Consider the following 26,487-nt stretch of genomic DNA (forward strand, 5'->3'; position numbering starts at 1 on the left):
CCTCACGATGCCAGCCCATGGCGTCAAAACAGTCGCCGTAGCACGGGTATGTATATATCTTGCCCATCCCGAATCCATCCTCCGCAGCCATCAACACGAGTCTACTCCCCAGCCCTTCCACCACTACCACCACCACCACTAAACAAAGACTAACCTCTCGATTCCTCTATGCAACAGAATGGCGTCGGGGCATTCATCCTACAATGCAAGCGACTAGACATTCACTACTGCAACCACGGGGGCTCGTCCCGTGGAACCAACGCCTTCCTGACATCTCCTCTCCTCAGCCGCTTCACGGCGCAATACCCCGGCACAGAATTCCGCATCTCGCCGCGGCCGACGCGCCATCCGGTCCTCAAGGCGTACTATATCAACGGGCGCGAGAAGGCCGTCTGTGTGCGCAATCTCGAGAAGGAGCAGGTGCGCGACATGGCCGAGTATCTGGTGGGCAATTCGGGCGCCAAGGTCAAGAAGATCACGGGCGGCAGGAAGGTCGTCAGTGGGAACGAGAGCGTCAGAGGGATTTGGAGTCCTATGCATGGTGGCATTAAGAGTATCTGAATTTAGAATATGTGGACCGGAGATTGGCTGGTATTGAAGGAGTCTGGATCAGACGAGACTCGTAGGGATTGGAGTGGGCTTTCCTCCAGCAGAGTCTCTTGGGATGAGATGTCTGGAGAGTCACTGCAGTCCAGAAGACGTGGCTCGATGGCCGTCATACGTGCCTGTGGTCGTCCATTACACGCCCTGCCTCACTGGTACGTTGCACATGGCCGGTGAACAGCCAGCGCGCAGTAGTAGGATACGACTGAGCCACTACTACCATCTAAGCTACGACCACCGTCCGAGAGTCGGTCACACCACATCAAACCAACACCGCCAGTATATCGAAGAGAGCAAGGATGCACACGGCATAGGAAACGAATTGAAGATCTTGTACAAAGTCAAGGGAGTTGTCTTTTTGAGAACATCGAGTATTCATTAGAGCTGGGTTGGAATTCAAGCCATTCATCAGATGAATGGCGCACTATCTTGGTATAGTGCAAGCCGGTGCTGGTGACCTCATGTGAAGCCATGCATCATGCACTGAGACGAGGGATCCCACACTTCAATTCTATTCATGTAGTAGTATAATCAAACAAAACCTTGCAAAATTCCCAAACTGGGCATAGCAGTATATGCATGACTTTGGAGTCAAGTGGTCTGTGTCCACTGGGTTAGATTACAACGCCTGGGATCTTTGACCATTGAGTCTTTTTCGGCATGTCATGTCGTTCCTTCATTAATCGTTTTTCTGGGTGGTTGACATTTCAACCTCCATTTCCAGGTTTGTCCAACCACCGGTCATCAGTTATGCTTGTTGTTGAAACCCCAATTTCAATCTCGAGACATGTCGAGGGTGAGAGTTGAACAAAGTGATACCTCATCCGGGCGCAAGGTATTCCAGATCAAAAGTCCAGGAATATATGACATGTTTTATAGATAGACTGGAAACATCGCTTGTTTACTCGTCACCTTGGCATCGCATCCTTCGATGGCACAGATCTTGAATGGCATTGACTTTGTAGACACGGCCTTCTTTTCCTTCTTTGGTTTGGTGATATGACGACCAACGGCACATTCACCACAGTAGACCTGCAGACGACATTCTGATTAGTTTGGACAGGACATTGACCGTTAAGTGTATGGGGATACTTACATGGCCACAGCCTTTGACAACCCAGACTTGCTGCTTGGTCTCATTGTCTCCAGTCGCCAATTCATCACCACACATAGGACACAACACAACCGACTCCTCAGTAAAAGTGCGAATGAATCCTTCTTTGGCAGCTGGGGGAGCCTTGTATGGTTCTTGTACCACCTGTGGGGTCTCCGACGTTCGCTCTTGCATGTCAAATCCTCCCAGTTGGAAGCCTGCTTGCCTGTAGTCGAAATTGATGATCAAGTCACCTGGATTGTCCATATAATTCCCCGGGCGTCGACGGACTTCATCATGGATCTGCCTCACCGTGTCCCGGGTGTTCTGCAAGGTGTTCCCGAGATTGCCTAGTATAAGCTGAGTAGATCGCCGAATAATATCGGGGAAATACCCAAAAGGACCCGGCTGCCCCGTAGGAAGAGGGGGAGTGGCAATGGGTGGGAGTCGAGGACGTTCATGTCGCTCGGGTCTCTCGGAATTGACACGACGATTGGCTACAGGAGCTGGTCTCTCATGGACAATCTCAACTTCAGGACTGGAAGCTGGTTCAAAAGGGGTGGGTCGGCGGGTACGACGTTCAGCTGCCGGTTCGTCGAATTCTTGTATATGGAAATCCGAATCGTCTGATAGATCTATTACCTCGTGGGTTTCTTCGGGGACTTGTGTAGTCATGTGAGAGGCTCGACTCCCTCTTTCTGATCTGGAGGCATGACTTGTCTGTCGTCGACGGGGCCGTGATTGTGAATGTCGAGGGGCGGGGATGGGAGTGTCGGATTCCGTCGAGGAATCACTGTCTATTGTGAGATCGATGGCGGTGCGAGTGGGGTTCATAGTTGGGTGACTTCGAGGCTGGTCTTGAGACATAATGGGCCGGCGATAATCAAATCCGTCGCCTGGAAATCTGGTTGAAGCAGGCGAAGGAGTAGGTGAAGCGGTAGGAGAAGGAGAGAAAGGATGTTGAGAAGATCCGAGGTAAGAAGAAACGCGGCGGCGCTTGTGTGGGAGTGGCGGACTAAGTGAACGACTTTGGGATCGAGTGATTTCGGCGTGAGATCTCTGGAGAGAAGAGGTTAGAAATGAGATAAATGGCTGATAGTTTATGGATTATAAATACTTTTCGACGACTGGAAGAAGCCGAGTTCAGGAAATTGCTGAGAGACAGCGTTGGCGGCTGAGGCATGATCTGAGTCCAAGTTGAAGAGCCGGATGCGGCAACTTGAAGAGGGGATAAGACTAGTAGGCAGTGGCACCATAGGAGAGGCGATCGATTGACTCTTTGAGGGTAGAGGGAGTGATAAGTGTTCTTTATGAAACCTGCACAAACAGCAGGCTGAGTTGAAGAGTGGTGGAGGTTTAGTTGGATCAAGTTCTTGGTGGTGGTGGACTTCTTGGTGGTGGTGTTGTTGGTGGTTGAGAAGCGAGGGAGGCGGAAGTGGACAAATCAAGTTCCGTGGGCCGCCTCCGAACAGACGTCACCTGACCCGCTTCTCCTCCGAAATTTCAGAATTAATCCGGATGGAGAATTGATGAAGGACCAGAGATCAGATATCAGATATCAAGACAGCAACCTTTAAACGCAGGCAAACAGATCAATAGTCGTGGTTCCCCAATTCTCTATTTGAAGCAAGACAGGGCTCATATGTCCTTTGTGCTTGCTTAAATGGCCACTAGCAATTCCTATTTGTTGTTTGTTCTTTTGGAACCACTCTCACCAAGGACCTACTCTTTGAAAGACTTTTTGTTCAGCCTCAGTCTCAAAAGGCAAGTAGTTGTAGAAATGCAAGTCCGCCTTTTATAGGCTCTTGTTGTACACCTAGAACCAGACCCAGACCCAGACCCAGACCCAGAACCTGTATTGGTCACCCTAATATCTCATTCTTTTGCTTTCCCATCCATCACCATCTAGCTGGCGTCCGCGTATGTAGTCACCACCCCGGCATCATCAAGCGTGATCAGACGGTGCGCCGCTTTACCCCAGATAATCCGATTGCATGACTGTTCACTCTTCAATATGGATGACCACTCTTTGGAAGACTTGGAATACTGTTCCACCGTCACTCCACCCACTCCTGCAACCGCGAGGAATTGCCCGGTGTAATCCCAGTTGATCGATTTGATCGGACTACCTGTCTCAATGGTCTTGATCTGTGTTGTTTTCCGAAGGTCCCAGATCGATATCGACGATGATCCTTGTGCCACACCCGCCAGCCATGTTCCATTTTCGGAAAAGAAAATTGCCTCCACAGGGCCTTCCAGTGTGAAAGTTGCTGCTTGTGTCCCCGACTTGGTGTCGTAGATCTTGATCTGCTGATCATGTCCTCCAACAGCAAGGAGATGCCCGTCAGGGTGGAATTGTGCACAATACAAGGCTGTCACAGTGTTAGTTCCAGTATATTAACAAAATTCGATGAGGGAGTCTTACCTGAATCGGTTGAAACCTGCGTAAGAACCTTGCCTGCTTCTAGATCGTAGAGGATGTACGTCTTATCTTCACCCACTGAAGCAAGGATAGTCCCACTCGGATGCAATGCGACCGCAGTGGCACTCCCTGCGTGCACCGAGAAGGATCCAGCTTCCTGTCCTTCTTCGAACACCTTGACTGTCCCGGCAGACGTGGATACAATTGCCTGGGACCTAGCCCACACACCACCAGTGACCGCCCCGGGCCCTACATTTAGCGATGACTGCAGTATGTTGTTTGGTAGAGAGTACACTCCGGCTCCTCCTTCGCCGCCACCAACCAGCACCAACTCTCCGACCTCGTGGATTGCAAGCACGCTGCCTCCAGGAAACAGTGGCTCTGAGGTGGCCGCGGGTACATAAGATGAGATGGCTTCGGAAGTAGCCCAGTCTTCGGGTACAGGTCTCTTTCGCCGGGTCTTCATCAATGCTTGTTGAGTTGTCTCAATCGTCTCAATGATGGCCGTTGGTAGAGGTGTGCTGTCCACCTGCATGGCGTCCCCATTGGTACTCGCTTGGCCCACGTCCACTCGCGCAAGGGCTTGCCGTGCATCATCCCGTTCTTTGATCAGCCGGGCAATCACGCGCTGCGCTGCATCGTTCTGGTAGAGAGCTGTGCTGAGCTCCTGTCGCGTTTGATGCAGGTTCTGCTGGAGTGTATATGTCTGCAAAGCTAACGAATCCCATTCTTCTTGAAAGACACCGAGTAATGCAGGTATTGAGGTCAATGTTGGAGGTCTCGGGCGCACAGTATGAGGTGATTTGAGGTCGACAAGGTCTTCAATAGTAATGGACTCGCCCGTTGTTGGTTCCGTGCCATTTTCACTGATGTATGCCTCCACTAGGCGCTTTTCGTACACGTTTCCTAGGCATTTTCAGTCAAATTCCATGTCAACTACACGCTGGGCCAACATACCACTCTTGCGCGACACCACTGGCACTTGAGGCTCTTCCCCAGAAACTGCGAACACCATTAGTATGGTATAGAAATTACAGAGTCGGTTCCACTGCTTACTTGCACACAACATAGTGGTACCCAAGAGGTAAACGTCACAGCGAAGTACTTGGGCAGCGGACAATTCTGCGGCCTTTTGACTCAATCTCAATCAATGGCTTGTGAGCCTGCGCAAAGAATCGAAAAGTTGCTGTACTGAATCTGCTTAGTGCTAGAGGTCCAAATTCAGCCAATCACTTGACTGGAATGCCACAGCTCTTGGCAACATTCGGAGAAAGCGTTTTTCCGGGAAATGGTAGCGCCAAGAAAGCCGGCTGCCGCTTCTAAAGCCTCTGATCTCACTGCCACTTGCCCTCCTATGCTAGTGTCCTCCCAATGCCTCCCTCAACATCAACCTCAGACTGGCTCTCTTCAATGTTTCTCACGGCTTCAAGATAATCCTTGGGAGGCTCCTATATTGGCCCGGCCATCATGTCAGATACAGCTCTTTCATACGAGGAACCAGACATCATTCTCATACTCACCCAGTCTTCATTCCTAATCTTGCTGAATGTCCTTGGATCGGTCATCGATCACTACCTTTACTGTGGCCTGATTGCTCAGATCCTCCTCGGCATAGCTTGGGGAAAACCTGGTGGGGACTTACTAGCAGATGATTTCCAAAAGGTTGTCACTCAAATTGGCTACCTGGGCCTGATTGCTATCATCTTTGAAGGTGGACTCTCCACTTCTCCAAAGGCTGTTCAGAAAAATCTGATCTTGTCGACCTGTGTTGCCTTGACTGGAATTCTCGTTCCCCTCGGATTATCATACTCGCTTCTTTCCTTTGCTTCTTCCACCAATCTTCAAGCATTTGCTGCAGGAGCTGCGTTATGCTCCACCAGTCTAGGGACTACCTTCAATGTCTTAAAGACAACGGGGTTATCATCGACCCGCCTGGGTGTTGTCTTGACATCTGCTGCCATGCTCGATGATGTGGTGGGACTGATAATGGTACAGATTATTTCCAATCTGGGCTTAAACTCTGGCCCATTCCAGCCATCGATAGTCGTTCGTCCAGTTTTTGTCTCCATTGGCTTTGCAGTTGTGTTGATCCTGGTTTGCAAATACATTTACAGACCGATTATGGGCTACCTAGCGGTGCGAAAGCTGGTGACTAAGTTACTGGAAATGTCAACCATTTATTTTTTGGTCTGTACAGCATTCCTCCTGGCTCTCATAACCAGCGCAAGTTATGCCGGAACTTCAGTTCTCTTTGCGACATACCTTGCTGGCGCATCTCTCTCTTGGATGGGTACCCTTCATGTGCTCTGGGACATGACCGCACAACAACCCAACAGTGAAACTCTGACCTCGCCAGATACTTCCTCGATAGCTAGGATACTAAGCTCACCAGTATCAAAGGTGAACCAGCAGTCTTCTTCAGGAAGACAAGAGGGTAGGTCGGATGAAAGTCCACTCCAGCCAAGCATTGAACTTCGAGATCAAACAAGACAGCAGGCAACTCCACCACCAGATGATGACAGCCCAGTGACTGTCCACGCTCGCGCCATTCCATCAAACAAAGTGGAAGACAGCCACGCAGCGCAAGACAACCATGGTCTTCGCATGTACAATAGGTTCTATGCTCCCGCCGTGGACCACATCCTCAAACCATTCTTCTTTGTCTGTCCCCCGAAATCCTGTGATACTATCCACAGATCAATCAGCTGAATACTGACAAAATAAAAGGCATCAATTGGCTTCTCAATACCAATTACGAGCATGTTTCGAGGCTCGATCTTGTGGCGTGGTATCGTCTATGCCATGTTGATGGCAGTAGGCAAGCTTGCTTGTGGCTTGTGGCTGTTGCGATTATCGACGCCGAAGAAGAACAGGAGTGACAAAGGCCAGCGTAAGGTAAACTCAAACCCTGTTTCCAGGCCGAAATCAGTGTATCCAGCCTCGATTTTAGGCTGTGCAATGGTAGCTCGCGGCGAAATTGGCTTCTTGATATCTGCCCTCGCTGCCACGAATGGCATCTTTGATCCCCAAGACCAGGCTAGCGAGCAAACAGCAGCCGGATCGGAACTTTACTTGATCGTGACTTGGGCAATTCTAGTCTGTACGGTAGCCGGACCAGTGACTCTAGGCTTTCTGGTAAGACGAGTGAAACTGCTTGAACAACGAAATCCTCGCCCAAGTCCTGGGGAACGTCCACTTGGCAGTTGGGGCATCACCTAACTTCGCACGCGAGAAGATCTACCAAGGGGTCTTCTCCCGCTGTCTTGTTATGTCTCTTCTAGACTAGATCCCATCAGTCCCGGATGGTAGCATTCAAAGCTAGGTTACCGCCAGCTGAGAACTACTATTTCGGCCTCGTCAGCACAAATGAACTCGTTGTTTCCCATATTTCTGAGATGACAATTCTTCGCTTAGATCCCTCGGCCAATGACCGGCGGGTTGAATTTGAGATTCAGCACCAGAAATTATTTCTCCTGCCCAGAATTTCGCTAGACGCGTGTTCTTGCCGTCCCGTCGCATGAATACGAGGTTGTTAATAATCGCGCCCAACCAGAGACAACTTGGTATGAAGGTTCAACGGATTTGGCTTCACAAACACAGTCAGCCGCCACACTACCTGGCTCAAGCATTTCTATGCGAGCTCTAAAACCACTTCGAGCGGCCAACAATGTTTATCTGCCTGTCAGCCTTAAATTTGCTCTACTGGATTGTGAAGAACCGACAATTAGCTGTGCCTCAGAGATTCTTGATAACAGAGGCCTAAACATAACGTGTTCCTCCGCAATTTCGGTACAGCTACTGGCCGGCCATGGGGATCACCAACTTATTTGATTTTGGTGCCGAAAGAAATCCTTGGACTGATCTGGTTGATCCAGAAAAACAGCCAGTTGCAAGGACAATCGTTACCAAATATGATGGTAAAATACAATCATACTTCATTCCAGCTCCTGAGACACATCAGTCTCAGCAAAAGGTGCATCTTGTGATCAAAGAGGACGATATTGACTTTACGGTCGAGTCACCAGAGCGGACCTTCCAATTCAAAAAACTAGAGGATGGTTCGTTGGCTGAACAACGGGACAATAACCTCGTTGTTCGTATGCCGCTTCGCGGCAATCCAACAGTTCTAGAGAGCACCGTCTCGGATTCTCCTCTTTGCAGTCAGTGTAGGCTGATTAGCTTTCACCAGCTACAAATTGCACAAAGTTCCATTGGGCACCACCAAACATTTAGGGATTTGTGTATCTGTGCTAAACAATGTCCTCTGTGTGCGCTTATGGTGAATTCAATTTCTCACCACAAGGACCTCACTTTCGATGATCACAGACAAATTAGTTTGCAAGCTACTAATCATCGAGGACGTCCTGACCATGTACGCGGGATGGCGTTGAACAGTCTGCTCATCACCTTTCCCACCATAGAACGGGGCTACGAAGATCAGATGGCTGTCAGGCAGACAAGCCTGGAACTCACAACGAATTACAGTACGTTTGAATTTTATCATTGTTTGCGTAGAAGGTTTTTATTTCGCTGACAATTCAATAGATAGTCACGCCGCGTTTCTGGGTGATATCACTGGCCGTCGTGTTGGAAACTTGTCCAACTTCCAAAATTTGGACCCCATCTTTGAGTGGCTGTCCGAGTGCCTTACGAGACATCCTCGGTGTGTAAGGAGGAGTACCCAGCAAGACCGAGACTTCACCCCTGCAAGACTAGTAGACGTGGGGTTCTCTGATGTCCATTTACCAAGATTGGTCGAGTGGCCAGCCGCAAATGATTTGGCCGAACCGCCACCATATCTTGCACTGAGCTATCAATGGGGTGGTGCAGTCTCAGTGACCACAAAGTTGTCAAATTTGGAAACCTTTCGACGATCAATTGAGTCGGATAAACTCTGCCACGTATTCCAAGATGCTATCAACCTGACACGCAAGATTGGATATCGATATATCTGGATAGATGCACTATGCATAGTGCAGGATTGGCCCGATGATCTCTCTAACGAGTTGAGACGAATGGGTCACATATACAGCAACGCTGTCCTGACACTGGCTGCATCTGTATCCGAATCTGGTGAAACTCGGATACTGGAAAATCGCAAGCCTATCAACGAAGTTTTACTTCCCTACAGTAATTGTGATATGTCACCACGGTGCGAAGTTTTTGTTACCGACCGACGGCTTACCGATTTCGGCCAAGATGTGACCAACGGCAATCTCAGCCAGCGAGCATGGTGTCTCCAGGAACGGGCAATGTCACGCCGAATACTACACATGGGCAGAGATCAACTGTTTTGGGAATGCTACACGGGGATCTGGGGAGAAAGTTCTTCAATGCGTCTTGGTGCAAAGAACAAATCGCTCGACGAGGTCTCAAAATTTCGTGGTGTCTTTCAGTCCATGAACACCGCCACCGGAAAGATAGCACTGGAACGCAAGACAACTGTACAGAATGGTCCAGTGGGACTTCCTGGTATGCAGGACCGTTCTTTCATGCACCAGATCCGTGAAAGGAAGCCTTATGGCCCTTGGTACAGTCTCGTGGAGCAGTATTCCAAGCGAGCGATGAAATACGAAAGCGACAAATTACCCGCAATCATGGGTCTGGCTCGCAAATTTGCTGAGAGCTTGAGTAGTAAGCCTCTTAGTGAGAAGGAGTGGGATGCCCTTTACAGCACCGGCCTATGGGATAAGGACCTCTCATCTGGTGGACTTCTATGGACACCTGGAAACTTCCAGCAATGGACGGTACAGCATGTTAATTCAGCGCAGACTTATCGAGCGCCGAGCTGGAGCTGGGCAAGTGTGGATGGACCAATATCCTGGCCAGAAGGCTTCGTCAGCTCATACAAAATTCATGTGAGCGTCGGCAGCCAGAGCACAGGCTCCCCGTCGAATTGTCTCAACCCTCGATGGACACTGGGTATATTAGGCCATGTGCTACCTCTTAAACAAGCCGAGGGCTTCCGCAAGTCTGATCAAGAATCTATGTTCCTCGATCGTCAGCGATACACACAACTGGGACCTTTCTGTATGCCTCACGCCATATTCGACACCAAGGCTGATGAGCAAGCATGGGCTGAAGCTTTATGGAGCAGTGAAGAACCATCCTCAGCCACGAGCCGTGGTGACTATGTTGCACTTTACGTGGCCCAGATCGGCTGTGGTAAAGCAGATTGTCAACACTATGCTAATTGTGAGCCTAACCTTGGCTATGCTCTACTTTTGAAGCCAACAATGGGTGTCAACCATAAACGAGTTGGCATTGCTCAGGTCAAGTCCGAGCAGTTCTTCCTGGAGGCCAAAGAAGAATACATAGAGGTAATCTAGAGAGTGGTGCCCACTGAATTCAGCTCAGCTCACACGTGTGGGCTTTTGAAGAAGAGATTGACGATCTCATTCTTGGCTGGATCTCCTCCAACGCGAGCAATGCGCTGACTGAGGCTCTCACTGTCTGGATCAAAGAACGGCTTTTCTCCGAATATGGCGGTTCGCTTCCCTTCCCTCGTTGTTGGGTCATATCCTCCAGGAATCGCCCTATGAGCGACAACGCGATTATCCCAGAAAGCAACACTACCCGGTTCCTAAAGTTCTGTCAGCATGTTCATCTCCTTGATTCACCTGGCCGGAGAATTCCTACCCATTTCCATCGAACGGTCAAGTCATCAGCTGCATGTAGATGCTCACGGAGAAAATTCAGAGCGTGAACTCCTTCTTGGCCCTTAAGCTCAGAGATGTGGATAACAAAGGATGGGTTATAAAACAGTGACTTCAGCCTTGTCACGGGATGTGTTCGAACCTAGTCATAGCAGGAGTCAGCAGCCGTACCCACATATCCAACCGCTGGAGCTACCCACCAATGGATGCTCACGTCTCACAGGACCCCGGAAAGGTTGGTAACCACTGTTCAACGAATTGATATAAGAATGCTGGACAGGTCAGTCAATTGTATTTGCTTGACATCACTTGCTCTTACCTCGGAACTGTGCACTCCATGCAGCCCATCGAAAAGCTTTTGGAAGGTAGGGCTCAATTTGTCATATAAACCAGTTTGACTGGTGAAGATGGTGTCTCCACCTGACTCAGGGGTACGCACCATCCGGAGCATGGTGTATGCTGGCGGATTGGCTTCCTGAGAGTGATCTGAATGATATTCTCCACCGAAGTTGGAATATGCACGAATATCACTGCGGTCCAAAATCAATTCCCTGCAATTGATGAAAATTGAATTGCACCTACTTGTTGTTTCCTAAAATGGTGACATGTCGAGGGTCTTGTTGATTTGGATCACGATCTTGCTACAAAGCGTTGGTCAACAGGGGTACATACTCCAGGATTTATCGAGGAACCGGTACTCACAATCCCATAATGCTTAGTGAGCTCATGCTGCCCATCAAGGGTGATGTCTTGCCCTCTAAAGAAGACCACGCCTCTCTGTCCTGCTTTAGCGATAACGTCGTGAGTCTGTGGGGGTCCCACCAACCTCAGCAACCAACAATGCAAGCTCATCCTTCTGGGCGTCTGTCAACTGGCTCAACTGAACGCCAACCAACTCTGTGCCAATATATGGCGTCAAGTTCTTCACTTTGGTCGCTGCACTCAAGAGTGATTTTTTCTCTGGGTCAGCAAAGAATGCTCGATCCCTCGGAGGCTCGAATTCTTTCACAGGCGGGTGGGGTGGTTGGTACGTGAGGACAGCCTCAGTGATTCCAGTGTGCGTACTCATTGCAAAATGTCAAAGCAGTATGTGGCGTGGCTGGCTATCAATTTCCGATACGCAGGCAACACTCTGATTCAGCAGGTGCAAGATAATGTAACAAGACTTTTGGAGCAAACGATGCCAATGAACTCGGATGGTGGCGGCCTGCATCATCTCCTTTTTGTACATCCATTCTAGCGCGTAAGGAACAGTCGAGCATCGGTCATGATTACTATTCTGATTCGTTGCTGTTATGCATATAAAGCTTCAGCACACCCCATGCTCTGAATGTGGAAAGTTCTCACTTCCTCATCTGGGGTGTGCAAATTGTCGCAATCACGATGTGCGTTGACGTGCTATTAGGCATGCCGTGGAACTCTCATCCTGCCGTGTGGGGGTACAGTGGATAAGTCCTCATTCCTACTCCAATCCTATGCTACGCGTGCCTGCCAGGCGTCTGCTAGCCCTCCAGAACGATGGTTTTTATCATCAAGCACGCCTTATCGGATGGGTTCGTGAACATGTTGAGGCCTCTGAACTTTAGATCGACAGCATCAGGGTAAGCCACGCAGACAAAGCATGCTCCACCAAGCCTCGGCCTAAGGATGTGGACGGATCATCACGACGTTGCTATCGGAGCCGGGGTTTTGTTGGTCAGAGACAAACCCTCGGTTTGATCATGCATCCCAGAAGCATGAACTATCCCATCTGCGGGCAAGGCTAACCTCAGCCGAACAGAGAGATGCAGTCAGCATTGCTCTTTGATGCACGCTTCCTGGTTCTCTTATACGCGCATCATCGGTTCCGAGCCATATGGCAGGTTACTCACCAACTGTCGCCATCATAGGCGGCAAGGCGTGATCCTCTAGGAGGTTCGATGGTTATCTTGCCTGGGCTTTCGATATAGCAGCGCAGATCAAGTATTTTTGATATAATCTGTATTTCCAGAGTTCTCTGGTGCACCTTGGTCACCGTCGGCGCAATACTTCAGAAATCGCAACTCGGCACTCAGAAACCTGAAATTTGACGAACGAAATGTCTGGAGCTGGTGTACCACCGCCTCCTCCCGCCTTTAGAGGCGATGCAGACCTCACAATAGCAGATACCAAGCGGGCCAGCCTAATCGCAGACCACAAAGCCAATGGTGTCTCCTCGGATGAAGACAGTATCAACCTCGATAAGGAAATCTACGATAGCACGGCGATAGACCCTGTGCTGGCAAAAAAGATGGCTCTTGCAAATAGCGCTCTTGATGAGATTGGTATGACAGCATTCCAATGGAAGCTATTCTATCTGAATGGTTTCGGATATGCGGTTGACTCGGTATGTGAGCCTGACGTAGCTTTGCGACTTTCAGTTGCTGACAGTGATACTTGAAAGCTTCTCATCGTGTGCCAGTCGATCGCAGGTCCGGCAGTGACGCAAGAATTCGGAAACCCAAGCAAGAAGATCGCGGGTGTCGCTCTTGCGTCTCAAGTAGGACTCTTAGTTGGGGCTGCTCTCTGGGGGTGAGTCTCGTGCATTTCCACTCATCATTTGTTGCCTTATCCCAAAGCAATTCCAGAGGGCAAGGAATATTCGCTAATGCCGGTGATGTTTTAGCCTCTCTGCAGACGTTATAGGCCGCAGACTTGCGTTTAATTCGTCCTTGTTCTTGTGCGCCGTCTTTGTCCTCATAGCAGGTGCTATGCCGAGTTATATTTCATTTTCCGCGATGTAAGTATTATGACCCACCAAGCTCAGTGTCAGCCCAGCCTAACAGCTTCCAGGGTGGCTATTTATTCGGCCGGGGCTGGAGGCAACTACATCCTCGATGCAACCAACCTACTTGAATTCCTTCCATCTTCACACGCGTGGCTTGTCACATTCATGGCGGTCTGGTGGTCCGTCGGGTACGCGATCACCGGCTTCCTCGCATGGGGATATATGTCGAACTATTCCTGCGACCCCGAAGCAACAGTCGCTGAATGTACCTGGGGCAATAATTGGGGCTGGCGCTATCTCCACTTCACATGCGGCGCATTGGTCCTTGTCCTCGCGGCGGCTCGCCTTCTTTTCATCCGTATGCCACAGACGCCCAAGTGGCTAATCTCCCAAAACCGCGACAAGGAGGTCATCGCCAATCTCTCTGAGATTGCACACAAGTACAATCGCCCGCTATCACTGACCCTTGAGAAGCTTCAAAAGGAGGGACGGGTGTTGCATACCGATAAATCTGCCTTCTCGGCGATCAGAATTGGACAGCATTTCTCCCAACTCTTCACGACCAAGAAGCTGGCATATTCAACAATAATGATCATTGCGAACTGGGTTGTGATCGGCACCGTTAGTCCTCTTTACAGCGTTTTCCTGCCATACTACCTCAAGACCAGAGGCGCAGATGTTGGGAGCGGGGACAACTACACTGTGTGGAGGAACTACGCTTTGAATCAAGTGGCCGGCCTGTTCGGACCGATCGTTGCTGCTATCCTGGTCGAGACAAGATTCGTAGGTCGTCGTGGAACGCTTGCGATCGGAGCAGCCATCACGACTGCGCTTCAGTTCGGATACACTCAGATCAAAACTCCAGCGCAGAATGTTGGTGTGTCGTGCGCCATCAGTGCTGCATCGAATATCTACTATGGCACCATCTACGCTTACACACCAGAAATCTTACCAGGTTAGTACCGACTCCATTTGCAATCCGAAATGAAACTTTACCGTCCATGCTAACCATCTTCTCCTCACTGCAGCCGCCCATCGTGCAACAGGCTATGCCATATGCGTAGTACTGAACCGAGTCGGAGGCATAACGGGCGTTCTGATAGGCAGCTACGCGAACGTGGAGACCACTGCGCCTTTGTTCGTCTGTGGTGGATTGTTCGGACTTCTTGTTGTTCTCAGCCTGGCATTGCCGTTTGAGAGTATGGGCAAGAGAACAGTTTGATGAGCTAGACATGGAACACTGCCTGTGGAAAATAATACCACACCCTGTAGTAAGTGGTTATTGATGCTCTTATTCGTTCTGAGTTGATACGAGTGGATGAGTGAACGAAAATAATTGTAGCTCTTGCCTCGCACGACTTGAAGAGCACGCGCCTCAGTCATACTTGCAGTGGCTACGTTTGCTAGTTGTGAATGCTTTGGCGACAAGCTGTGAATCCAAAATGTCACTTTGAAGGGTTTGCTCTCAATGTGACGCTTGATCAAATGACACTGGTTGCTCCTCCAGCGTTCGTCCGCAGCAACGAGTGGCTTCACATCGATGTCACGAACTGTAACAATGCTCCGAAAGCACAGCGTATTTTCACTGTCAATCTCATGAAAACCCGTTTGCTGTCCCGGCGCATGTCAGTGATATCGCTGTAGTTACGTTGAAACCCGATATTCGACAGGCTATGATTCTCATGCTACTGGGTTGTGTTTTGCAACCTGGGTGCATGCCTGTAGTAATGATGCAGTCACGTGAAATATCCATCCACAAGGCTGGAGGGTCAGGGGAAATGCTTGCCTCAACGTAATCATAATCCATTATCCCAGTCTCATAGATACTCAAGGAGACCTTTTGTATTGAAGTCGTGTAGGTACACCCACCACAGTACACAGACAAAGTAACTATCCTCCTCTCTCGCGTAATCGTATTCCTCTACCTGTGTGATGATCGATCTCGTTCACTCCAACGTACGCGATCACACCCATCACTTGAATATATCAAGCTATTCTTCTTGCGTAGAAGGAAAATCACCACCCCATTCACAGCTTGTCGTAGTCGTCGGCGGAAGTGGAGCACTGGCACTGCCGTCGCCGACCTGAGTGACGCTTTACTTGCACCCTCTTTCTATATAGATGTCTTCGTTTATCGATTCATTGCCACCAGTTTACCCTCGTACAACCGACAAACACCCATGTCTCAAACAGGATTATTCGATGAAATGGACCAGTATGAGGTTATGGACTACACATCAGATCCTGTGAAAGATGATGTCTATTGGGCCAGAGTTCATTCTTTCTTAAAAGCAACATCCCATTCTACAATTTCCCAACGCCTGGGACCAAATCATCCCATTGCGACAGACTACTTTCGCACAAGCGGCAGTCTACATATGCAGTTCTGTCTAATCAAGCTACATTACCGCTTCAATGTGGCAGATAATATCCCTTATAACATGATTGCCGACTTCACGTACAATACATGGCATCTCTTCCTTCAAGAGACCCAGCAGCAGGCAATAATGCTATCGTGCGGCGACTTCCCTACAGAGCCAGCTGTTCAGCCACAGAACAACTTCATCGTTGAAAGACAAGCATTCATCCCTTCCGTTGCACCTCTTGCAACGTGTGCCAGCCGGGGCCCTCTGACTTCGGCAATATCTGCTGGTCATGTTTCAATCCCTGCCTCTGATCCGAATACGGAGGTTGAGTCAATTCAACAAGCATCTTTGATTGAGGATCATGCGTCGGTCGCAATTCCACAGACAGATTTGGACGACGTCGATATGCCAATGACAGCAGCAGCAAACCCACAATCGTCTCGAATCACGGTCTCGAAAGCTGAGGAGGAAGTTTGGATGCTGGCATGCAGTGAATGCGGTTTCTGGAACAGATGGAGGGATCTGAAGTCACATATGAAACACGGCCAGGATATCACGGGGCTCAAAGTCTACCGAGGGGTGCCGGAGGAAGAACGAGTGTGGTACGGTCGAGACAACCAAGGTAATTGTTACCAGGGCGAAATGGCTGTACATGAGGAGCGCAAGGGTAAGCGTCAAGCACCTGTGGGCGAGCCTTGCGCGGAAGGCGTTCAAGCAGATCGACAAGCTCGTCACCAAGCATATAAAGCCAAAAAAGCGGGGGAGGAGTCGGCGGAGAAGGCGAAAGCAGAGGAAGCAGCAACAGCTCGATCGCCATTGGTGGTCGATGCTGCTCCCTACCAATCGTCTCCGTTCGATCCTCTGACATATCAATTCTCCTAGGTAGATTATTGACTTTGGGGTTCATTGTGACTTTTGGGAGAGTTGTGGCTTTAGACAAGGGTATTGTTCTTACTGAACGGACACCTACATAATGAATTACCGTCCTCGCAAAATCTTGGATCTATGCAGCCAACTTGAACAACGGAACGTAGATCAGGATTTAACTTTGACAGAGATCCCGTAAGCTGCTGATAGTTTGAGTTATACATCCAGTAGTTCCTAGGCCCCTTAGCCTATCGGAATATGCCTGTACCAAGACAGCTTCAGGAGTGGAATTGGAGACACAAATCTTTCTCCAAGTCTACACAAACAAATTCCAAGAAACGAAAACAGAACTAGGATTCAAGATGGGGAGTTGAGATATTTTAAAGCAGGAGTACAGACTAGTCTTTAAGATCAGTCAGCAGCAAAGCAGACCAATATCTACCATGGGGGGCAAGCGTATTATTTTCACTGGCGGCAGCGGTAAGGTCGGTAGCCACGTTGTGCGAAAACTCCTCACCTATGATTACGAAATACTCAACCTGGACATGGCACGAGCCGCCGATGACCTCGGAATCCACACTATCAAAAGCGATGTGACCGACAGCGGACAGGTATTCAGCTGTCTAAACACCTACATGCGCATGGGCGAGCCATTCCCCGCTGAACCACCTCGGATCCCAGATGCAGTGATCCATTTCGCGGGGATACCAACTCCCATGATCTACTCGGACGGAGAGACCTTCAAAAACAATGTCCTCGGGATGCACAACATCATCGAGGCGGCGTGTAAGATGGGCATCAAGAAAATCATCATCGCCAGCAGCGTCACGGTTTACGGGGTCGCATTCGGGCAGGGAAACATCGAATACCCCTCATTTCCCATCACCGAGGACCTGGATGTCAACCCCACCGATCCGTACGCGCTGTCGAAAATCTGTGGGGAGAGGATCGCAAGAAGCTTCGCGGCACGGTTCGGCGTTGATATTTATTGCTTGAGGATCGGCAGGGTGTTTGAACCGGATGAATACAATGGCGAGATGTTTCGTGGATATGTCAACGAGCCGGAGAAGTGGTTTCAACACGGCTGGTCATACACGGACGCGAGAGATCTAGGCCAGATGTGTCATCGTGCCATCGAGGTTTCGGGTCTGGGGTATCAGGCCTTCAATGCCACCAATGACACTATCACAAATCATCACCAGAGTGTGGATTTTCTGAAAACATTATATCCGCATATTCCACACACGAGGCGGATGCACGAAAACGAGGCTCCTATCACAAATGTCAAAATCAAATCGATGTTGGGCTTTCACGAAGAACACCCTTGGAGGGCTTACTTTACTAGCTAGGAACTCTCACGGGCGGATTGCAAAGCGCGTGTGGCGCATTGGAAGCTGAATAATTTCATCTTAAGGTTCATCGATCAAGCGACCGCCATGCTGGGTGCATGACCCTCGAGCGAAGGTTTCATAAGCATTTACCCCTTTACTGATTATTCTCATCCGGTTCATTTAGGAAATATACCAAGCCATGTCGAGTTAGGTCGAGCCACAAAAATCAACTAAGTATTTCTGCTCCACAGTGGAACATGTGTGTTTTTGCCTTGAGATCATTACGTCGTTTCTATTATTACTCATGCTTGCCTGTTCAATCTATTACCAATTACTGCCCATTAGTTCCCCTTGCATGAAGTATTGTACAATTTTCCTCGGTGTCCCACACTATTCGACAGCCATAGTATTCACTATCAATCCGTATTTTGTGAGTTTCTGAGCGGGTGTAGACCATGTCTGCTGAATACACTGTCAAGGATGCCAATCTCACTTCGCGGCGAAAGTACTTCTTGATCTCAGGACTGCTCCATATTTCCACAGGCCAAACATGCCCGCAATACCGACAACCGCCAAGCCAGCCAACAGACTCACTCCACCACCGACACCAAGGTTGATAAACATTGGTCGGGAGAACAAGACACAACCGGCAGCAAATGACGCTCTTGAGAGATCATTCGCTGCAAACAAGGAGGCCGTGTATTGCGGATATGAGAGTGGGATGTAGACGAAGATACACTGAAAGATGATGAAATTCGACGCCACCAGAATGGTCACCCCGATGAGACTGGCGATCCAGTGGACGGCAGGTCGAGCAGTCCATCCAAACATAAAGTAGCCGACTGGTAGCGCGATCACTGCAAACAGTGCGGGGACCAGTCGATGTTCAGGGCTTCTGAGACCATTCGTCTTGATGTCTGGGATGAGATAGAGGTATTGGTAGGTGAGGAATATAGCCAGACCAATAATACATCCGACACCAATGGTGAGAAAGGTTAATCCGGTGATTCCGAGGTTGAAGCCGTACATTGGTGGATATACCAATGGGAATACCTCGAAGAATGAATAATAAATTCCATAGGTGAGGGAAGTGTAGATGTTGGTGAAGGTGATGGCGGGATCTTTGATGAAGATTTCGATCGGCTTGATAAGGGCTTCCCAGAAGACTGCGGAGAATTTCAGATTTTCTTCGTCGATTTCGGTTTGAGCTTTCAGGTCTGATCTGCCGAGAACTTTGCGGAGTCTTTGGGCGCGGCGACGCAGGATATTATCTGAGGACGTTTCTGGGAAGCAGATTATGAAGACGACCATGATTGGGCCAGTAAGCCAAAGAATCTCCCACAGACCCCATCGCCAACTATGGTTTGTCAGCCTTGTTCATGCTAGCATGCGGAATGGTCTTACCCTTTGGCTTGAACAGCAAAACCCGAGATGACTGGCCCCAGGGCAGGGCCCCAGAAAGCAGCGACAGTCCATGTCGATAGATAGATCGGGAGCTCTAGAAATCCATACTATAGCCGTGAGTAGGAATGAATGATGTGAAGGGCCGGAGAACTTACAATATCACCGACGGTGGCACCTCCATTTGCGAGACAAGGGCTACCGAAGAACCCTTGCAAGAATCGAAGAACCAGTAATCCAGCGTAGTTCTTCACCAGTGCAGTAGGCACAGAGATGATGACGAATAGGATGAAAGTTGGTAGGTAGACCCAGTTGCGACCGAAGAGGGCTATTTCGGACATTGGAGCGAACAAAAGAGGACCAACACCGTCTACAAGCTGTTAGTCAACTCTTCGACCAGCTAAGCGGAGGCAAGTGGAAACGATGGCGAAAAGAGGCAAAGAGGAGCACTTACATCCGATGACATATATTGCTAAGCCCAGTGAAGCCGCCGCATGGCCTACTCCAAACTCTCGCATGACTCCTCTTTGGTTCGGTCAGTAACAGGACGAATTGATTGTGCCACGAAGCGAGGAACTTACTCTTGACCACTGACGTACATACTCGAGGCGCCGTAGACACCACAAGTGTAAAGGCTGAGATGTGTTAGCGAGATCTATCAGACTGTCATGATAATGGCATACCCAAGTTGTATTAGGACCATCCACTTCTTTGCATGAGACCAATTTTGAGGATTTTCTGGATCGTCCGTGGTATACCACGTAACAAGAATGTTTCCATCGGTTGTGGTGGTCGGAGCAATGGGTAAACTTTTGGTCTTGTTCATGGCCAATGCTTGCTCCTGTTCAAATCGCTCCACTGAATATCTTGTGGATGATCTGCTCAACACACGATCGACGGCGCCTCTTTCTTGGTCTCGGACCGTTGTTCTTGACACGGGTCGATGAATTGTCAGGTCTTCTGGGTTGCGGACTGTTTCTGATTCTTTTTCCGGCTTTTCTTGAGCATCTTGCTCGGAGTTAGATCCAGGCGTTGCTGGTCGTGCTGTCTGATCCGTCGGCAGTATATTTGTACCAGACTTCTCCTCCTTGGTAGGATCCTATCGACAGGGATTAGATGGCGTGCGTGTGTCAACACTGAAGCCGGAAACTCACATATGGTGGCCAAGAGAATCCCTCTTCCTCCTCTGCATACTTGAGATACCTGTTTTTGGACACAAAACGGATTATCTGGCCTAGCCAGGCGTCTCTTATGATATCAGTCATGATGGAGAAAGTACTCAAAAAGCTGCTTGTGCGTTGTCAACGAGTACGGCTGGAATATCAAAAGAAGCAATGTGTAAGTTGCCAGGAAATGGAAGCATGGAGATATATGTTTGTGATATCAGCGATTTATCTCAATAGGGCATGTTGCTTAGAAGTTTGATCATCAACGAATTGGGGTTTCTTTGAAAACACGACCCACCGCGTATGAGATCCATGGTCAAAACATGCTGTTTGGTAGTGAGTACTAAGCATGTAGAATTATTCATGGCCTGTTCCGAACGCGCTAGAACCGTCAAATAACCAAGACATAAAATTATCCCGTGAAGCGAAGAGCTGTATATGGCCGTAGAAATTTCCTATTGCGGGAAAAGGGGGGCAAAGCGATCAGGGGTGTATTTGGCAGCCATTCAAAACAGGAAGTTTCGATGGTTCAGGAAGGGATAGCTAGCATACGCTGAGCTTGATGGAAAAGGCATGCTTGTCGGCTTAGTTATCATGCCGCCTAAGCAGAAGCCACCAAAGCTTGACCAAGCAGATTGCTGGTGTTGGTCCGGGCAAGGCTGTATCGGACACATTTTCTGGTCGTCGGGCCTTCTCAAAATGGGCTAGAACTTGCTGGATCTCCATCGCTAAGATGCTGACACACCTTCTAGATGCGTGCAAGCGGCTGGGGAGTATGTAGTAGTTTGTCATTCAATCAAAATTCCTGAGTGTAGATACTTGGATTTTTGTTTAGTGAACAGGAGGAGGTTGAACGAGTACGCGGGAATCTCCTGTGCGGAGGCTTTCGGGCAGCCGCCTCGTAATGTCTGAGTCATCACGGTCCCGCCGCCTTAGAGAAAACTGACGTCATTGCATGTGATGATTGATCTCCCCGATAAAGACTACGCACATAAGCCTTGGTGCGGAACATTTTAAAGGCCGTACAACATAACATCTCACTGTGTCTCAGCGGACCTCCACCTATCCATAAGTTGAACCTGCTAGCATCGTCCACCTACAGTGTCTGTCTGCTCCTTGGACTTAGTCACAATTACTCATGGCGGGTAGATGCAACTGTGATCCTGTCGACGCTAACGCCGCATATTACTTACTTGTACACCTCTGTGCATAATGTTAACGCACATGAATACGCTTGTCACTTCCATGAAGGAGGGTAATACTTGCTTAACGTCAATACGCCCGCAGCCTTCAGTTCAGAAATTCCATAACTTTGAAGTCTCCCGTACTGGACTAACTACTCGTAACCAGCTTGCTCGTTGCGTGTCATCCCAATTCTCCTTGTCCGAGTTTATAACGATCCAGAAGAATCCTCCGCGTTTGGAAGTCTGACCAGGCATATGCAAGGCTTGGGGACGAGACGAGACGAATATCAGGGAGATGTGCATCCTGCCTACTCTGGAAGGAGGCTAGTGGATCGGTGCTTACTTAATGCACCTCGTTCCGGATACCTTCGAGTTACCACGGACAAGCTAGAGTCGATGGCATGCTGACTGAAGTACTTGAGACCTCATGCGCAAGCCATCTTCCTCCGCAAAATGGCTGGTTCCCATAAAACCGCCCACCAGTCACTTTGAGATCTGGCTGCGGTTTTCCCCACATGCAGTTGCATGCAAGAGAACGAATAGCACGAACGCCAAGACAGTATGGTGAAAGTTGTAAGTCACACGAGTCTCTGTGAGCGACCAAAAGAATCCATGACTTTGTCATCATGATGATATCTGCAGATCTATGGCCAAGAAAGGACCAGTCGAAAAGGAGGGACAAGCTCATGATCACAAGAGGCAAACCCTAGCGAAAGCAGCCTCAACAACTTGACGTTATGTACTGGATATATGGAGACAGAAAGTACAGAAAGACATGAGAATACCTGCTTTTGTGATCATCTTCCTACAGGTCGTGTCCTAATGAGAAATCGGGGAATCTTTGTGGGCACGAGAATGGTGCGGCCGGCCAGCGAAGATCTCGCCCTAGTTATTTGAGACTCTATGAGCGTATGGCTCTACAGGAACTTCACGCGAACTTAGACCATAGTTATGAAATCACAGAGAGTTATATGCCTCAGCATTATCGTTGTATGCGAGATACCAAGTATCCACGAACCCAGGCAGCTTTTACGTGGCTAGGCGGGCGAGGTTAGGTTGAGTAAGCGCGCCCCTCTACGAAGTGAACAAATCCGCGAAACTTGAAAACGATTATCGCAGCGCCAAACCATAGCAAAGGCAATGGAGAATCGTAATCTTTACCTTCTTCTACGGCCCTCGACTTTGGGGCGGCAGAAAGTCGAGGAAAACGAACAATACCACCCGTTGCGGGTATTATATATCCAGTTCCAAGTTGTAATGACCCACAATGGCTCAGATACAACTAATGCAGCCTCACCCACCTCCGCCCCTTTCAAAGTTCCCAGTCACTTGCTTGATACTTTGTCCCCTGCGACGCTTCCGCCCTCTTTTGAGTGCCCGAGCAAGGAGTTCATTTCAGCACAGGATGCAAAGTTGTCTCAATAGCTTCAGATGGCACCAGCAGAGCAAGCCCGTCACTCCACAGGAGGTCTGTCTAGGCTAGATTCAATTTCACCATTAAAGCTCATACTTCTAGTCGATGCTTGTATCGTGTCGAGTATTTGTTCTCCAGCAAGTCGATATAGTGGCAAATGAATGCTTTATACTTGTCAAGAGAGAATTGGAGACTTCTCAATTTCTCTTGCATGCCATACTCCCACCACGACGTGGCTAGTTTCGGTCGTTCTGTGCTCAATTTCCCCTTTGATCACCGCTCCCAGCATTCAAGTGAAACTCGACGTTTCGGCTGGACCACTCGGGTTTTCACTTTTATCCGTCTTGCATGATCTCCAGCAGTATTTCCTGTGAGCCATGATTTCCTAATTCATCAGCCTGCCTACATTTCTCCCAGCACACACACACCACCCCAGACCGCCTTGATGGCCATCAACTGGCGACTACGAGAAAGCGTCTTCCGGCTCCTAGCAGCCGTCTACGCTGAGCTGGGCGAGGCTGCAGTAAGTTCTTCAGAGAAGCACGAACTCTGTCCACTCGCAGAACTGATCAACGCACAGTTCAAAGGCAGGTATGCAAGCATCGCAAAATTCTTCGGCGACGACGCGACCTACGACGCTGTCAAGTCGTTCTTCGCGAAGGAAATAGCAAAAGCTGCAGATGACCTTGGTCGACAAAATCCTGGCGCTCAACGCACACAAAGACCTGTCGCGCAGAAGTCGTCGTCTTCTAGGCAATCCCGACGCACCATGCATCTGGACTTTAATGACCAGGACATCAGCTTCGTCAGTGAACGAGAGGTCGAGGCGCACTCCAGGCATGCGTTGCAGAGACCTCCCAAGCGACCCAGGCTCTACGAATCACCTTTACCGGTTGAGCATGAAGAGAGCAGTCTTCCCGAATCGCAAGTGTTGCCACAGCTCTCGCCAGACGGACTTCCCAACGGCGCAAATCATGGCTTTCGCGCCGTAAATGGACAGCCACCATCTCCGCTCCTTCAAATGAATGGCCACGCCACCAGGGAAGCGCGAGATCCATCCATACAGCATGAGTTCCCCATTCCACCAGGACCGCGCGAACTCACATCTGACTCGACTGATCCAAGCTACATACCATCACCGAGCCCGCCATTGCAAAAACCAACTCGAAGCAAGGCAGCACCTAGAAAGCGACCATACAAGGAAGTCCCCGAGTACGACCTTGAGTACCAGACAGTGTCCTCGTCGTCACAGACCGGCTCTCGACACACACAAGAGCCAGGATCGTTCGGCTATGTATCCAACGCCGGCTTCTTCAGATGCGCACTCTGCTTCAGTCAGCTGTCGAGTCAAGACGCGCTGGACAAACACGAAGCACTCAGCAAACTCCACCTGCGAAATCTGCAGAACCCAGAGATTGTGTCCAAAGGCAGAGCTAAGCTCGCCCAGGTCATTGCCCTGCCCTACCAATCTTCAGCCTCCCCAGGTGCCTTTCGACCATTGAGAGTTGGCGGATTTGGTGAACGAGGCGAACCAAGCACCAACGGACATTTTGCAGATAGTGTTCCAACTCGGTCAGATGTGACCAAGAATCTGTATCAGCCACAACGACGTCAGGAAAACATGGCCAATTCGTCCAGAGCCATCGACACGATTGAGGTGCATCCTAGAACAGCAAGCGCACCACCGTCACACATCAGTTTGTCCACCAGCCACTATACCGCTTCGCGGGCGCCAGATATGGAGCCCGTAGAGGAAACGAGCATTGGCAAAGGAAAACAGCGTGCATCTCCCTACCCAGCGGCTGCGATTCAGACGTACCAAACAGCACCCACCAGACCGACATCGCAAGCCCCAGGCCCGGCGCCAATCAATGAGGAACCATTCAAAAGACCCAATGGAATGAACGACCCACCGAACGAGACCGATACCAACGCGGGCAGAGCAGAACCCACGAAACCTCGCAACACGAAACCGCCATCTCGACTTCGACCCCTCGAAGTGGCGGAAATCCTTCGCCTGACGGGCATCCGGCTTGCGGAAAAATACATCTCGGAGCATCCGGACTTGATCGCGCAGACCATGGGCAGGGTCCAGCGCGAGTTCACTGCCGCGTCGGCTTCTGCAACGGCGAGTGTAGGCCCGTCGTCCGTAGAGATGCAGCCGCCTGCGAGGGTCAGGCAGAAGGACGTGGAGATGGCAGGGTCGCGTGTCAGGAATGGAGGCAGGGATGTTGATGTTGATGTCGTTGTCCTTGATTGATTGCAAAGGGTAGTTGCGATATCAGCGCCTTACATCGGATTGGATATCATGGGGCAAGAAGGATGAGGCATTGCTCTCGTATCTACTGTAGCCCAATATAATTGTTCCCTGGCTCATCATATTTTACATTTTGCTTCAAAGTCATGCGTCATCTGAGGGCACCGGGCACCGTGTGTATCATTCTGATGGCAGTATTCTACAAGATCATACAAGCTGGGCTTGCCTGGGGCACAACTACAGCTGCCCCCTAGTTAGGTGCGTGCTGGCAGGATTTGGGTGACCCTTCCCCTCTGCGAACTTCTCAGCATCGCCTAAGTCTAGCCGAGCGAAACTGGCAAACGACTTTAGGCATTCTCCACTGGCCCAGGACAGACGGCAGCAAAATCACACGCCGCAACTCATCCACGTCGGGCGCAAAAAGCCTGCGCATTCATTCAATGCAAGCACTTCCACGGTAAGGTGACAGGTCCTAAGATTGACGTGTTCGAGTTGCTGCCTATTCTGCGGATTCTGGCAGGCGGATGAGAGTGGTGGGAAAAGGGGGAGGCTGGGAAACTCAATAGAGGGGAAAGCTGCATGACGACTGGAACTTGAGCGCTAGTGCGGGGCGTAGTTAACATAACGTACGGATAGACACCTCAGACCACAGCTATCACTGATGCATTGGATCGTCTGTGTGGTCTTTGTGAAGACTTGGACAAATCCGAAGAAAGTGTAGGAAGTTCGGATGCTCGATCTGATTTCCGGCTCCTCGTAGGGATGGCAGCACTCTATAGGTCGATTTCCTGTATGTGACAAGTAGCAACAATGCATGGGCGAACCATGAGTAGGGTGCGCATTAAGTGGTTGCAGGAAAATGCTCCTCAAAGAAGAGCTAACGACGCGTTTTCAGCGTAGCCGAGTTGCCTTTTTTTCTGGACCAGGCTTGGTCAGGATTGTTGGCTTCGAAAAGATCCAATGGCAGGACGCCCATGAGCA

General features: G+C 49.7%; 11 protein-coding genes across 11 annotated transcripts; 7 read left to right on the plus strand and 4 right to left on the minus strand.

Annotated features, from left to right (window-relative positions):
* Positions 1-7: 7 nt before the first annotated feature.
* LTR84_007092 (uncharacterized protein) lies at positions 8-561 on the plus strand (the record flags this gene model as incomplete). Its single annotated transcript, XM_064850647.1, has 2 exons — positions 8-46; positions 178-561. The coding sequence occupies 2 exons, from the start codon at positions 8-10 to the stop codon at positions 559-561; spliced, it is 423 nt and encodes a 140-aa protein (XP_064702716.1).
* Positions 562-1,476: 915 nt separating this feature from the next.
* Positions 1,477-2,879, minus strand: LTR84_007093 (uncharacterized protein; the record flags this gene model as incomplete). The annotated part of the gene is made up of 3 exons (XM_064850648.1): positions 1,477-1,635; positions 1,700-2,755; positions 2,814-2,879. 3 exons carry the CDS (start codon positions 2,877-2,879, stop codon positions 1,477-1,479), a joined length of 1,281 nt encoding a protein of 426 aa, XP_064702717.1.
* A 722-nt stretch (positions 2,880-3,601) lies between these two features.
* Positions 3,602-5,187, minus strand: LTR84_007094 (uncharacterized protein; the record flags this gene model as incomplete). Its single annotated transcript, XM_064850649.1, has 4 exons — positions 3,602-4,068; positions 4,122-5,024; positions 5,076-5,120; positions 5,175-5,187. 4 exons carry the CDS (start codon positions 5,185-5,187, stop codon positions 3,602-3,604), a joined length of 1,428 nt encoding a protein of 475 aa, XP_064702718.1.
* A 398-nt stretch (positions 5,188-5,585) lies between these two features.
* Positions 5,586-6,827, plus strand: LTR84_007095 (uncharacterized protein; the record flags this gene model as incomplete). Its single annotated transcript, XM_064850650.1, has 1 exon — positions 5,586-6,827. The coding sequence occupies one exon, from the start codon at positions 5,586-5,588 to the stop codon at positions 6,825-6,827; it is 1,242 nt and encodes a 413-aa protein (XP_064702719.1).
* A 1,099-nt stretch (positions 6,828-7,926) lies between these two features.
* LTR84_007096 (uncharacterized protein) lies at positions 7,927-10,447 on the plus strand (the record flags this gene model as incomplete). Its single annotated transcript, XM_064850651.1, has 3 exons — positions 7,927-8,278; positions 8,540-8,602; positions 8,664-10,447. 3 exons carry the CDS (start codon positions 7,927-7,929, stop codon positions 10,445-10,447), a joined length of 2,199 nt encoding a protein of 732 aa, XP_064702720.1.
* Positions 10,448-10,476: 29 nt separating this feature from the next.
* Positions 10,477-11,843, minus strand: LTR84_007097 (uncharacterized protein; the record flags this gene model as incomplete). The annotated part of the gene is made up of 7 exons (XM_064850652.1): positions 10,477-10,701; positions 10,758-10,916; positions 10,975-11,046; positions 11,094-11,304; positions 11,357-11,415; positions 11,477-11,551; positions 11,601-11,843. 7 exons carry the CDS (start codon positions 11,841-11,843, stop codon positions 10,477-10,479), a joined length of 1,044 nt encoding a protein of 347 aa, XP_064702721.1.
* Positions 11,844-12,851: 1,008 nt separating this feature from the next.
* On the plus strand, positions 12,852-14,742 carry LTR84_007098 (uncharacterized protein; the record flags this gene model as incomplete). The annotated part of the gene is made up of 5 exons (XM_064850653.1): positions 12,852-13,139; positions 13,197-13,324; positions 13,419-13,532; positions 13,586-14,475; positions 14,549-14,742. The coding sequence occupies 5 exons, from the start codon at positions 12,852-12,854 to the stop codon at positions 14,740-14,742; spliced, it is 1,614 nt and encodes a 537-aa protein (XP_064702722.1).
* Positions 14,743-15,641: 899 nt separating this feature from the next.
* On the plus strand, positions 15,642-16,768 carry LTR84_007099 (uncharacterized protein; the record flags this gene model as incomplete). Its single annotated transcript, XM_064850654.1, has 2 exons — positions 15,642-15,649; positions 15,673-16,768. 2 exons carry the CDS (start codon positions 15,642-15,644, stop codon positions 16,766-16,768), a joined length of 1,104 nt encoding a protein of 367 aa, XP_064702723.1.
* Positions 16,769-17,196: 428 nt separating this feature from the next.
* LTR84_007100 (uncharacterized protein) lies at positions 17,197-18,102 on the plus strand (the record flags this gene model as incomplete). Its single annotated transcript, XM_064850655.1, has 1 exon — positions 17,197-18,102. The coding sequence occupies one exon, from the start codon at positions 17,197-17,199 to the stop codon at positions 18,100-18,102; it is 906 nt and encodes a 301-aa protein (XP_064702724.1).
* A 471-nt stretch (positions 18,103-18,573) lies between these two features.
* On the minus strand, positions 18,574-20,750 carry LTR84_007101 (uncharacterized protein; the record flags this gene model as incomplete). The annotated part of the gene is made up of 7 exons (XM_064850656.1): positions 18,574-19,441; positions 19,489-19,595; positions 19,644-19,855; positions 19,940-20,010; positions 20,067-20,120; positions 20,169-20,584; positions 20,640-20,750. The coding sequence occupies 7 exons, from the start codon at positions 20,748-20,750 to the stop codon at positions 18,574-18,576; spliced, it is 1,839 nt and encodes a 612-aa protein (XP_064702725.1).
* A 2,944-nt stretch (positions 20,751-23,694) lies between these two features.
* On the plus strand, positions 23,695-25,509 carry LTR84_007102 (uncharacterized protein; the record flags this gene model as incomplete). Its single annotated transcript, XM_064850657.1, has 1 exon — positions 23,695-25,509. One exon carries the CDS (start codon positions 23,695-23,697, stop codon positions 25,507-25,509), a length of 1,815 nt encoding a protein of 604 aa, XP_064702726.1.
* Between the last annotated feature and the right edge of the window lie 978 nt (positions 25,510-26,487).

Source organism: Exophiala bonariae, assembly GCF_035927105.1.
Source record: "Exophiala bonariae strain CCFEE 5792 chromosome Unknown scaffold_27, whole genome shotgun sequence".
In the NCBI taxonomy this organism is placed as follows: domain Eukaryota; kingdom Fungi; phylum Ascomycota; class Eurotiomycetes; order Chaetothyriales; family Herpotrichiellaceae; genus Exophiala; species Exophiala bonariae.